The sequence below is a fragment of the Dromiciops gliroides genome, chromosome 6 (genome assembly GCF_019393635.1).
Source record: "Dromiciops gliroides isolate mDroGli1 chromosome 6, mDroGli1.pri, whole genome shotgun sequence".
NCBI lineage: Eukaryota > Metazoa > Chordata > Mammalia > Microbiotheria > Microbiotheriidae > Dromiciops > Dromiciops gliroides.
The window spans coordinates 101,183,800-101,197,438 of NC_057866.1; the positions used below are offsets into that span (position 1 = coordinate 101,183,800).

At 52.2% G+C, this 13,639-nt stretch overlaps 1 protein-coding gene across 1 annotated transcript; it reads right to left on the reverse strand.

Moving 5' to 3' along the window:
* Nucleotides 1-1,457: 1,457 nt before the first annotated feature.
* On the reverse strand, nucleotides 1,458-11,925 carry CPXM1 (carboxypeptidase X, M14 family member 1). Its single transcript, XM_043972240.1, is given in 27 exon segments — nucleotides 1,458-1,577; nucleotides 1,579-1,754; nucleotides 2,506-2,586; nucleotides 2,589-2,629; nucleotides 2,837-2,934; nucleotides 2,936-2,955; nucleotides 3,298-3,322; nucleotides 3,324-3,371; nucleotides 3,373-3,465; nucleotides 3,467-3,598; nucleotides 3,756-3,944; nucleotides 4,409-4,441; nucleotides 4,443-4,543; nucleotides 4,546-4,605; nucleotides 6,645-6,768; nucleotides 6,861-6,914; nucleotides 6,916-6,950; nucleotides 7,141-7,291; nucleotides 7,746-7,769; nucleotides 7,771-7,837; nucleotides 8,257-8,353; nucleotides 8,356-8,395; nucleotides 8,656-8,766; nucleotides 9,027-9,145; nucleotides 10,173-10,318; nucleotides 10,320-10,401; nucleotides 10,404-11,925. Coding segments are annotated over 27 exon segments (2,448 nt in total). The 5' UTR covers nucleotides 10,585-11,925.
* Between the last annotated feature and the right edge of the window lie 1,714 nt (nucleotides 11,926-13,639).

Sequence of the window (13,639 nt, forward strand, 5' to 3'; positions counted from 1 at the left end):
CGATGTTAGGGGATTGGGAAAATTTCAGAAAAGGGCAAAATCACTTTATGATTGAAGAGATGGGAAGGGCTTGTAGAGGAGGTGCAACTGAAGTGGACTTTAAAGACTGTCTTCCAGATTGGACAGTGAGGGAGGGGTTGTGGAATAAGGTACAGCTTGGGCAAAAGTGGGAAGGATGGGAAGCACAGGGTGTGTTCAGTAAGCAGAAGGAAGCCCAGTTCTTTTACTTTGTTTTCGTTTAGGAGAGTAAAGTCTAATTTACCACAGTGAGATATCTCAGAACATACAATCATACTGCTTAGTTACAGTCCAGTTTAAAAAGTGTGGGTTTCTTTCTTAATACTTAGCTTAATCCCCAGGTCAGTTTTGGTTTCTTTCTCAGACCCCTAATTAGTTGACAAAAGCAAAGTCTTTTAACAACTTGAAAAGACTGGATAGATGCAATGACCAACTGTGATGGAGAGGGACTGGTCCTCCCCACCTCCTGACAGAATCGTGATGGCTTCAAGTGGCAGAAGGACATACCTTTCTGGACATGAACCAAACAAACAGAAATTTTGTTTAGCTGACCATGTATATGTGTTACAAGGGTTTTTTGTCTTTCTTCTAAATGGTCAGGAGGAAGGGAAAGATGGAAAGAGAGAAAGCAAAAATGCTTGTTGATCGAAAATACAAAGTAAAAACAAAAGTAAAGGTCTTTGGGGGCTGTATTTCCAGAAACAATCCCTGGGGGTCCAGGCTAAAAGAAGAGTATCCTATTTGGCAGATCCAAAGAGTAGTTGAACAACATGGTGAACAATAATAATGTGGGTTAGCCTGGGACGAGTTGGTTGGAACCAGAAAAGGAGGCAGCATTGTATTTCTCGCCTTTCCTTCCTAAGAGGTTGAGTTAAAATCCTTCCTCTGACCTTAGGCAAGAAATTACTTCACCTCCCAGCCTCCATTTCCTCTTTAGTAAAAGGGGATAATAATAGCACTTACCCACCGGGTTGTAGAGAGAACCAAAAGATCTGACACATGTACAGCCTTTGTAAACATTGAGGCTTACATAAATGCTAACGTTGACTATTATTTCAGAGTCAAAGGGAGCTATTGAAGATTTTAGAGCAGGCGAGTGACATAACCAGATCTGTGCAGAAAGATGAACAGGATGCACGAGAAGGGTCAAGAGTCCTCGGGCATTATCTGAGCCATATCACTAAGCCTGGCAGGAGTAGTCATAGTTTTCTGTGCCTGCGTCCTTAGCTTCCTACTAAGCTCCGAGCTCCATGAGCACAGGGATCTGTGTCCTCATCTACGAATGTCCCACCAGCCCTGCTCAGGGCCCTGTCCACAAAAGGTGCTTAACAAGCCTTAAATAAATGACAAATGAATGAATGAGTGAATGGATGGATGAGGGACTAGTTGGGAAGGTTCGAGCCACAGACATTGACACACATGGTGGAGACATGAAGGCTTTAATCCAGGTCCTGCCTGTAGAGCCCCCAGGTCAGCGTCCTGCGCCACCCGCCCCGCACCCCACGGCCCCGCAGGCGGTCCAGCCGCCGCCTTAGGTCGGGGGGCACCTTGGCACCTGCCCGCTAGGAGCTCTCGCAGCCTCTGCTTGGGTGTCTTGCTGAGACGGAAGTGGCAGGGAGTGGGACCCTCCTCGAAAGAGACTCGGCAGGGCTTGGTGGCCGAGTGGTATCCCTCTGCGCTGGCTGTCACCATGTAATCACCGGGAGTCAGCATCCGCCAGTAGTCCCCGCCTGGGGCTGGGGAGGAGGACATGGGCATATAAGATTCTAAAGCTGGAAGAACCGAAGACCCTCTCTTCCCTCAGACACCGTGCCAACCACCTCACACACACACACCCAGAATCCTACCTGCCCCCTGAGTCTTGCAGGGTTCCCCCAAATCTAGGACCCAAGTCACTCTCTTACTCCTCCAAGGTGATCCCACCGTACTAGCCCCACCTGCCCTTGCCACAGTTCACAGGACTACTCTCAGATTTGGGTCTTCCTCCAGGGAAGGGTAACTCCCCTATTCTAGGTCCCTTCCAATAACTAGTCAAGATCCTTCCTTCCAAATGTTGGGGTCTTAGCTTCCCCTCAAAGACACCTCCATAGAACCCCCCCATCCAGGGGACACGCCAGCCCTAGCCACTCTCAGGTCCCCCACAACACCAGCCAAACCCTAGTGACTCCCCCAAAGCCAAAGCTTGATCCACATTCTAGAATTCCTTAGTCATTCCTCAGGGGTCTTCCATCCCAATCAGCCTCATCTTTCCAATTCCAACCTGCCCTCCCCCATTCCATAAGATTCTACTCAAACTGAAGTTCTCTCAACTCTCCCAGACCTCTTTATTCCCTGAAACTCCAAATCAGATAGTTACCTTCCTCAACTCTCAGGACCTCCCCTTAATCCCCAGGGTCCCCACAACTTCAAGGATGGAAGATCCTGTTTGGGCTTCATTGTGTTGGGGTAAGAAGGAGTCTTCTACTCTGGCCACTCATGTTGACCTACCTGTGGTAACATCATGGTTGATGCCGTCCACTGAGATGACAGCATCTGGGATGCCTTGCTCTGTGTCTTTGTCTAACACAGCCCTGAAATGCCCATTCGCACCTGGGGTAGGCACAGACACAAGAAGGGGCTTGGGTCCCACTACCCCTACCCATCCACCCTCTGAGTTTTGCCAGTCTTCAAGAGGAAGGTGATAAGAGGGATCACAGCTGCCCCCAGGCCAAGCCCCTCTGTGGCGGGGAGGGATCAGAGATGTTGATTGGGTAGGAGCCATCCCTGCTCACAAGCAGGGTCAGAGATTAGAGTGAGACCTCTCCAGGTAGGTGATGAGGCATCCTTGTTGTTCTCCCACTCCTGGGGCAGCTCACTCTCATGTGGGAACTTGTCACAGGAGAGTTCCACTGTAATCTCAAAGCAGTTTGTGTGGAGGGTAGCTGAAGTCATTCATACCTGAGGGTCAAGGGTGATGTTACTCTCGGGGCTTCACACTGCACAGATAAAATGACACCCAGGATAGAGGTGTCGTGGAGAGCTGGTGGCTCACATGGTTAGGGACAGGACAGTTACAGCCAACCAGTTACACAGGGGAGGGGGCTTCACAGGGTAAACACTGGTACAGGTTAGGGAACACAGTTGCATGGAAAAGGTTGTTGCTGAGTGTAATTGGAGGCTCACAGGGTTTGGGGGCACAGGCAGAAGATCACAGAACCCTGGGAAGGAGAGGTCATAGGCCAGAGGCTTGCACACCCCTGGGGGTACAGGGACTTTGGGGTAGGGGTAGGGCTCACGCACTCCAAGCGACTGAATGCCATTCGGCAACCATTGATGATATGGCCGTGGGGTGAGAAATCCTCGCTGTGGCAGGGCCCGGCGGCCCGGCTCATGTATGGCTCGGCTGGTCCCTGCATAGACAGTGCTGAGCCAGCGGAATACAGGGTCATCGGGTGTGGGAGTGAGCTCCTCGGGCTTCCCAGGGTGTCCCGAGTCATATCAAAGGGATAGATACCACCAGTTCTCCACCATGTAAATTGGCACTCAGAACAAATGGAATCCTCTGCATCCAGTCAATCACAGCACGGGTCTCTGGAGCCACCTAGGGATGGAGGGCAGAGCAAGGTGAGAGGCACTTCCCAGGAGCCTTGAGGTGGTTGCTGAAGTGTTCCTGGGTTGGTTATTGACCATCTTTAGGTGGTCATCGTGGGGTATCCTTGCTTATTACTGAGTTGTTTCTGAGTATCCAGTGAGGTGACGGTCACTCACTGTGCATTGGGCATTGTGTAGTAAGCTGGCAGTGGCAGGTGGTGGTTTGGAAAGGTATGGGGCACCAGTCCATCATCCTCAGCTTCCCATAAAGGTGTGTTGAGGTCAGCAAAGTTGTGGTTCAGGTCAATGAACTGGTGGGTCCATCGTCCCTCAGCCCACCCAACCAGCTCTGAACCCTGTGGGATAAAACAGAACTCAGAATCAAAACCACTCAAAAATGTATAGGTGACCTTAAAGACTTGCAGACCAGGGCTGGAGGCTGGTGCTCTGGGCTTAAACATGACAGTCAAGCTCAAAATACAGCCACTAGAGTGGACGTAGGATGATCAGGGTCTGGGAGTCCAGAGTTAGGGAGTAACACTTATGTGGCTCACAGAGAATAATGGAGGATTAGGGAACTAGGGGACCAGGAGTGACACTGACCCCACACCCAAGTAATTTCATAGTCAGGGTTTATACCAAGGGGTTGGAATCTTGGAGGTAGAGCTCAGGGATTATATATGGGCCTTTGGCTAACCTGAAGGGCTAGGGCTCACAGAGGCGTGATTTAGGAGTCAAAGTCATATCTAGGTATCAATTGTCTTGTAGTCATCAGGATACGGGGAAGCTGGGATTTGGAGGTCAAAGGGAGGGGGCATACCCGTCGGTAAGCTATTTCATAGCCATCAGGGTTTCATGGAGGGCAGCAGGTGGATGCGAGTCTCTGTGAGGAGCCGAGTCACCCGAGGGTTCCCACGGAGGAATTCGAGACACAAATATTGCATGAGCAGCAAAGCAGTTCCCTGCCAAGTGCCTCATTCCCGTGCATGCCAGCTACGTACCGCACCTCAGGTTCTCCTAGAGAAGTACAATCCATGAGGTAACCCCAGGGTCTCCTGAAGGGATGTGAAGTCAAAGCCCCTACATCTCAGTTCCCTTTGTGGACTGGGTCAGAGACCTGTATCGACCCTCAGGGAGACATTCACCTCACATACCGTGGGGAACCTGACATAAGCTCACAGCTGCTCATTCACCTCTGACTTCCCCTGGGAGAACACAGAGTCATCTGCCCCCTCTCACCTCTGTATCACCTATTGTCTCCATTAGACTTCTTTTTACACACATAACCCATGCCCCCCTGTCATCCCCTCAATGCTTTCCATTGCCTCTCCTCCCCATTCCCCACCTCTCTCCTTTAACCTTGATTTCCTAATCACTGGAGCTTTGGGGACCCCAACTTTTTTTTTGATTCTCAACTTAGCGATCTCCTATTGTCTCTGATCCCTTCCCTACTTGTTACCAGGGTGGATGAGATGCTGAGTCACCAGCCTCTCTGTTATCTCTCCCATAGTTCTTGTGCAATCCTAACTCTAGGGTGGGATTGTAGAAAGGGCCCTTGTCTGGAAGTCATATGATCAAAGAATTTGAACTGAAAGGGATGTAAGAGCTCATCTAGTCCAGGGATCCTTAACCTAGTGTTCTGGAACTTGCTTTTGTAAAAGAGATAGATAACGGTATTGCAGCATAGCTGATTTCCTTTGTCATTTATCCCGTGTATTTTATTTTATGCACTTAAAAGATGATTCTGAGAAAGAGATACATAGACTTCACCAGACTGCCAAAGGGGACCCTGACCACAAAAAAATGGAGAACCCCTATTCTAGCTTCTCATTTTATGGAACACATGGGTAGAAACAGAACTAGGCTTCACACTTGAATTCATTGACTCCAGATCTGGAGTTCTTCACCTCCCCACCCCATACTTTGGGTATTTGAATCCTGCCCGGTCACTATCCATGTGGCTTCAGATGAGTCAATTTCCCTTCTCTGGTCTCAGTTTCCTCCCTTTATAAAATGGGTACAATAACCCATGCCCTGCCTATCTTCCAGGGCTGTTGTAAGCACTGTACCAAATACAAAGTGCAGACTGGGCACCTTCCTAGAAGAGCAGGTTCAAGGACTGGAGACCTATTTTCCAGGTTATCAGGGAGGAAAGCCCTGAAAAAGGTGTTTTAATAAGGGAGAAGAAATAATGACTGTAGTACCGACCTCACATTGGTTGCGCGAAGCCCAAATGAGTTAATAAATGTAAGGTGCTTTACAAAGCTTAAAATGTAATACCAGTTATTTTTAATCCTCTCTTAAAAGAGCAACTAGACTCCTATATCATGGGCAGAGATACACAAAAAAGCAGTTGGCAGAGGCCCAGGTGCTATCTTTGTGGAGAGAATGGAGTGGGAGGGCTGAGAGAAATTTGGTAAACAGTAAATGATTGAACCCAAGTGTAATCAATCATTCATAGACTGATGTTGATTTGGAGAGGTATCTAAGTAGCGGGCCACAGGGATCTGTCATTTTAAGCTTTCTATCAGTGGACTTGGATGAAGATAGACATGGCACGGCTTTCAAGTGTGTAGATAACACAGAGCTGGGAGTCATGATTGCAAAAGAACTTGACAGACCAGAATGATGGGCTAGGTCTGACAAGATTAAATTTAATAGGGACCAATGTAAAGTTCTATAATTGGGTTCAAATAGTCAACTTCAGAAGGATAGGAGAGATGTTTGTATGAAAAAAACCTCGGAATTTTAGTAGATTACAAGCCCCGGAGGAGCCAGCAGAATGATGTGGAAGGCAAAAAGGCCTCCAGACTTGGGGGATGGGATTGTGGTGGTTGGGGGGGGGAGCGGCAAGAACAGCTAGGAATAGAGAGTGGAACTAGAAACATCGGAGCAGGTAGGAGAGCAGGACCTCCTCACTGGAGGTTTTCATGCTAAAGCTGGTTGACATGTTTGAGATGTTCAGATGGGGGTTCATCTCTTTCAGCTCTGCTATTCTGTAAAGCGTCCTCTAGAAGGTCATTTTGGGATTATCTCCCTGAGCCCCAGGTCCATACCTAGCTCATGTTCACCAGGCTGGTCAGACATTTCCATCACGTAGAGCTTCAGGCCCTGGTGACTTTTCCCAATGCTGTAGACTCTAGTGATGTTGGGACACTGTTCATTCACCTTCTTCATTAGCTGTGAGGGTGGTGAAGTAGAGAAATGAGGGTAGTTAAAGGAGGAATCTGGGAAGGGGAGAGGGAGGCTCAGGGTTCAGGGGAGTTTCTGACCTTTCTCATATCCTTGTAGTTGTGATGGCGGAACTCCAGAGGGTCTGAAGATCCAAAGCTGAGGCTCTCGGGGGAAGAGCCCATTGGGGTCTGGGTAAACAGGGTAGACCTCGTCACCAATATCCTACCTGGCCTTCCTCCACCCTTAATCCCAGTGATCCCCCAGGACTCATTGTCCTGGCCTTGTAGCCCCAGCCACAACTTTCCCCCTTCCTCTATTCCCCCAACCACTGCTTCCTGGACCTTTCATCCTGCTTTGTTCCTCTCCCTGGGTCTTCACCTGGGAGCAGACAGGCTAGCACCTCAAGGCGGAGGCAGGCTGCACCCCCATCTAGCCAGGTCTGGGGGAGTAGCCTTATGTATCGGGCCACCTGAGGCCGAGAGAACAGTGCCAGCACCGGTGTGTCAGGATCCGAATTCCCAGGGAATACCTGAGGAGGAGAGGAGTCATAATTCACTCGCAGGGACTCCCACTCCAGAGACATATGGGACCAGAACAACATCCCGCCCAACCCTACCCACACCCCAAAGAGCCTAGGACCTCAGTAGTGGTCTCTGAGTCTATTTTTGTCTTTCCATCTCCCTGCCTCCCCTTATGTCTTTATATCTCACATCTTTCTGTGCCTCTCTGTCTTACCCTCTCCTTCTGTCTATTTCTGTGTCTGTACCTCCTCTCTCTCTACGACTGTCTATCTCTCTATCTCCCCACGTCCCTCTTTCCTGTGTCTCAGCCAGCTCAGAGCAGAGTCTGTCTGGTGTATCCTAAAGGAATGAGAGAGTTGGAAGCCAGGGAGGCCTGAGCTCTGGGACACTGGTGACAGGCTGGTCTGCCCACAGCCCACCCTCCCTGTCTTTCCATGCTCACCCTCTCCTGTTCCCACTCACCTCATCCCGTCCACTGCTTCGGTTTCTTAGTGCCCCACCAGGTAAGAGTGTCATTGCTGAACTGGACCTTGTAGGAAGTGACCCAGTCATACCTGCAGTAGGGGAGAGGAGAAGAAATCCTAAGGCTTCAGGGATAAGAGTCTCTCTCTCCCTCTCCCACCCAGTTCCTGATCTCAGTATCCCATGATGCTGTGCCCAGCTCTAGTCATTGCTAGAATGTCATCCTCTAGGGATCGTTTCCCCAGCTGGGGAAAAATGAGTCCCCAAAGAGAAGCAAAGTCATATCTTTGGTACAGAGCCAGGAGAAGAGTCAAAGTGTCCTGATTCTCAAGCCCAAGTTCTTTCCCAGTTGTAAATCCTAACCTTAGACCCAGGTACCCATAAGTCCTTCTATAGTCACTGCCTAGGGCAAAGGTTCCAAGTAAATGTTCTGTCCTGAGTCCTGCCCAACCAGCCTCCTCCTTTCAGTTCATCCCAGCCCAACCCAGCCTGTTCTGTCTGTCCTTAGCACCTCCAAATGGAATTCCTGCCCTGGGTGATGACACCTGTGAAACGGGCTATCCGACCAGCATCCACCTGTAGCCAAGGCCGATCATCCTCTAACTCTGGCACCAGGCCCCATCAAAGAGATCCCCATCCTCTAAGCCCGACTGCAGGACAGATAGACATCAAGAGAAGACAACATATGAGGGTAGGGGGCACAGAGTATGCAAGGGAGGAGTTTCTTTCAGGGGGAGTGTCTGAGAGGGCATTCTCCATGATTTGATTTGATTTGCTAAGAGTTCTGGGGGGGGGAGGAGTTTTCTCTGTCTTTGCAGAAAGCTTTACATGGGGCATCTCTTGGGTAGATTGCTACCTGTTCGGGGAGGGTCTCTGACATGGGGGTGGTTTGGGGAGGAGAGTTTCTGACCTGGATGTTGAGCCTTCCACGATGGGCTCCCAGGCCAAATGATTGGCTACTAGACGCCTGGAATTGTTCATCAGAGACTCGAAGAGATTCCAGCCCCAGGGGTGGGCAGGCCTGTGTAAGAGGAATAAATGAGGGGGTGGGGGGACACAGAAAGATGGGATCTATAACGCATGTGTTTCTGTCTGTCTTAGCGTGAGTCCTTCCTTACACTTGGGGTTTGGTTTATAGTGTGTGTGTGTGTGTGGGTGTGTGTGTGTGTGTGTATCAACCTGTGTATCTCAATGCATCTGTATCTACATGTAGGCGTCAGTGTATGTGTCTGGATGTTTCCTTCCTTGACTGAATCGTCCCTCAATTGGGAATTACCTGGCACTGGGATCCTGAGTGATCTCTTGGTTTCCTGGGCTTGGGTGGGTTGGACCCGGCTTCTTCCTCTTCTTCACAACAACTTTCTTCTTCTTGATGACCCTAACCCGAAGCACTGGTTTTGCTGAGGGAGGAAGGACAGGAAGGTTGGAAGTGATCCAAGCAGAGCAAAAGCTGAGCTAGATCCCTGGAGACAGACATTCCTCATTCATGATCTTGAGGGTGGAGGATTGGGCTAGGGACAATGTATGATATTGTGTCCTCCCCTTCCTCCCCTCATACACAGTTCCTATTCAATTTACCAAACATTTGTTGTTTCTGCTTCAATTGCTTTTCTCTCGTCATTTTTATTCATCCTTCCCTTTCACCAGTTCTTTTTCTGTCTCTTTTCTCTACCTTTGTCTCTACTGGTTTCATGATTTCTGTATCTGACTTGTCTGTCTCTGTCTCATTCCTTCCCTCCCTCCCCTTCTCCTACTCTTTTCTCTTTCTCTGTTCCTGTCTCTGTGTCCCCCTTGTGTCTCTTTCTCTCTCTGTCTGTCTCTCCTGTCTGTTTTTCTGTGTTTCTGTTTCTCTCCTTATCTCTTCTCTATCTCCCAAATCTCCCTTCCCCTGGCTCTGTTTCTTTCCCCCTTCTACGTCTGTTTATTTCCTCTTTGCCTCCTTATTCTGAGCCCTAAATCTTCTCTCCAGCTCAAGAGACCCCATCTCTTGCCAGTCTTAGGTCTCCTGTCTTTTCAGAGCTTTTCTAAATCTGGGATCCTTGAGGGAGAGGGGGACCAGGTCCAGATGGAGTCTCCAATGCCCAGAATGTGGGAGTGTGAATAAGCAAGTATGTGTATGTGTGTGTGTGTGTGTGTGTGTGTGTGTGTGTGTGTGTGTTTAAGAGTTGGGGAGTTGGGGGAGGGAGTGTGGAAGGTTTTGAGTGAGTGTAGGGGGGAAGGGGCTGAGAAGTATGTGACTCGAAGGAGGAGGGGAGTGGAGAGGGAATAGGCTGAACCACAAAAGGCTTGATTCCTATGAAGGTTCCTGGAGGTACCAAATGGGCTTAGACTCAGACCTTGAGACAATTCAATTCAGTTTAACAAAGATTTATGGAACTGAACCGAACATGGAAAAGACCAACCTGAGAGGAGGGACGGGAGTCTCACCTTTCTTCTTCTGCGCCTCCTTTTTGGGCCCTCCAGGCCTCGGGGTGTAGGCGTGGGGAGCTCGGAAAGCTGGAGTCCCTGGCCTTGGGGTTCGAGGAACCGGAGCCGTCTGGGTTCCGGGTCGTGAGGTAGAGGTAGCAGGGGAACCAAGGGATTCTAGGGGTCAGGGACTCAGGGGCCGGGGGACGAGGGGTAAGGGGATTGGGCATAGAGGGAGTTGCGGGACGAAGATTCGGGAGACCCTGGACCATGGGGTGGTAGGCTCCGGGGAAATTGCAGGCCTGGGGGTTAGGGTGACCTGGGACTCCGAGGTCCGGCGGCGAGTAGTTGGGCTGGCAAAGGCTGGAATTGCCCCCAGGCTGAGGCGAGAGGTCTGTGCCAGGACGGTCAGGGTAAGCAGGAGCCCCCGCATGGCCAAGGCATGGAGGGGGTAGACAAGGGGATGGATTGCGGGAGAAGCTGTGTGATGTCTGTCCGTCGGTCAGTCCGTCGGTCTGAGTCTCCCTCCTGGTTTTGGCTCCTTCTACGGCCCTGCCCCCCCCCCCCCCCCCCCTCGCCTCCGCCCCTTCCTCCTGTTTTCCCCCTTCGCTCTAAGTTGTCCCAACCCAGAAAGTGAGGGGAGGTTGTTGGTGACACGCTCCAAGCTCAGGTCCCTCCCCCCGACCAGCGGCCCCTACTAAATGGAGTCGAAAGCCGGGAAACTGAGGCCCGAACTCGAGGCGGTTCCTCGTGTATTCCTCTAGCTACCCTCCTCTACCCCAGTACTGCCAGGAACCTCTGGACAGTGAAATCCAGGAGGTTGCGAGTTGGAGGAGGACGGGCCAGATAGGAGGACAGAAGCTCATCCACGTGCCGGGATGCTATCTACAACTTCCCACTCCCCCATTCCTCGTGTTGTCCAGTAACACCCCCTCAACCCCCCTTATATCCGGAGGAGCTGGAAGGGATGCATGGCCGAGGAATCTCCGTTTTCCATCCCCCTCGGGAGGCTCTAGCAGGGGGCGGGACTGTGGGAGGAGTGTGGTCCTATGGGGCCAAGAAGAGGGGGGATCTGAGGGATGGGGGAGGGGACTGTGCTTGGGGAAAGACCCTAGGAGCTAAGAAGAACGGCAGAAGAGGCCAAGTTGCGGACCCAGACTTCCTGGAGCCCAGCCCGACTATACCCTCTACTATTTCCGAGGGAATGTTGAGGGGAAGGAAACTGAGACTGAGGAGGAGTGCGGAAGGTGGGAAGGAGAGGTTCCATCTTTGTTCAAAATCAGGCTCGAGGACTGGAGGCGAACACTGGCATCGGAGCTCCCAGTCCACTTTCCTTCTCTCCGCCCCCACCATCTGCCACGTTCCCCGTTATGGTAACTACAGCTGAGGCTGCAAATGCGGATGGGAGGGGACGGGGACCGTACAGATGTGGGAGGGGGCGGGGCAGATCTGGAGGCTGGGGTCGGCAGTCTAGCTCTGGAAGATCGAAATTCCCTCCGCTTTAAAAGTCTATCTGAGCCCAAAGGAACTGTTTCAGTCATTCTCTTCCCTTTTTTGCCCTCTCCTCAGACCCAGGGTGGATCCCATTCAGTTCCGTAGAGTTATTAAGTGGCTGTTATGCTAGCGGCTCAGGATACACGGACAAAAACGAATAGTATCTACCCTCAAGGAACTTATATTCTACAGTGGTTGGAGGGGGGGGGTTACCCCCTAGTATCGAAAACTCGGTGTCCTCCAACATGTCTCCCCACCCAGTTCCGGCCCTTGGGATGCCCCCACCCCCACCCCCACCCCCACCCAATGGGTCACAATAGGGCCAGGGTCGCTTCCCAGGAGCTGGGACTAGACTGGAGAAGAGGGGGCCCGGGCAGCTCCAACAGCAGGGGTGAGACCTCGGGTCCTGGCGGGTGGAGGCGACAAATGTGGAAGCCTCTGGGAAGTGGGGGACAAGACCGAAGATGGAAAGGCTGAGCTAAAGCCGGGAGGAGAAAACTAAGATGGGAGAACAAGAACTAAGGGCGGAGAGGAGAGATTTAGGTTTGGGGTAGAGAAAAGAGGCCGGGCGGGGCTGATCTTGGAGGGGCGGTGCCTTATGGCTTTCCTCTCCACCCTCCAGCCCCAGCCCCAGCCCCCAGCCCCCAGCCCCCAGCTCCTCTATTCCATCTGGGGCTGGCTGAGTCCCGGGCCTCGCAGGGTCATCTACGGCGGGAATGAACTGCAGAACAACTTAGATTGGGGACAAACCGCCGGGGTCCGACAGCACCGATAACTCCCAGGCTTCTCTGCTCCCGAGTCTGTGAGTGATGGGAGCCGGTGGCCCGATGCTCTCCTGGAAGCCCCGGCCCCTACCACCCTACTCTCCCAGAGCCCACCTGCCTTTCTAGACTCCCTACCTTGCTCTCTACAGTCCCCTGCCCCTCAGCTCGCCCACTCCCCCGTGCCCCACCCCCCGGTCCCTTAGGCTCCTATGGTCTCTTCTCACGAGCCCCTCCTACCCTTGCGCCTGGGATCTGGGACAGCGAAGTAGTTTTAGAAGAGGGGCCTGGGCGGGGGAGGGGGGAGACGAGTAGCTCTGGGAGAGAAAGGACTTTGGGGAGGGGGCTGGGAGTGGGATCTGAGAAAGGAAGCGTCCCCCTGCCCCCGTCTGTCTGGCCCATAACCCACTGCTCCCACTCTCCGTGCCTCTCGTGCTTATGTCCCCCACCCCCGCCCCAGGCTCCGGGCTTTGCAGTTGGGTGCGTGCAGAGCGTGCAATGCCCCCGGTGCCGGGGCTGGAGGAGGGATGCTCGGTGCCGGAGATGGATTGAGGAGTGTGAGAACGAGTACACAATTGCTCCCGAGGACAGGGACCGAGATCAGGACCAGAACGGAGACGAGGACGAGGACCCGGACGGGGCCCTTGACGGGGACAGAGACGGGGACGTGGATGGGGATGCGGACGGGGACGGGGATGGGGACAGGGATGGGGACAGCTCCACGTGGTGGATTCAGTGCACAAACCAAGACGACCACTGCTATCTCCAGAGCTGCTCCCCTCCCTCCGAACCTCCTGCGCCAAGGCAAAGTCAAGCCTTCGCTTTTCAGTGGCCTCATCCTCTAGAGCTCGCCCTGGACGTATCCGCCGGCCTGCCCTGATTTCCTTGCTGGGAGAAGAGGACTCGGGGATGCTGCTGCCGCCCTTGTTCCTCTTTATCCTTTATCTGATGCTCACTCTGCCCCTGGCGATGGTGCTAGGCTGCAGAAGGCGCTCTGGAAGGCAGTCCTTGGAGGCAGCAGCTTTAAGCCAGCGCAACGCAGCCCCAAGACACGTTAGCTCTCCTTGGAATATAGACCATACCCTCGAATATCGGATACCATACCTGGAACACAGGACCGCGGCCAGAATAACACAACCTCCTTAATCCCTGCCCAACATCCAACAGGAATCTCGGACTGGAAACAAAACAAAACAAAACAAAACACCGGAGCCCCAAATACAGCCCAAGTAC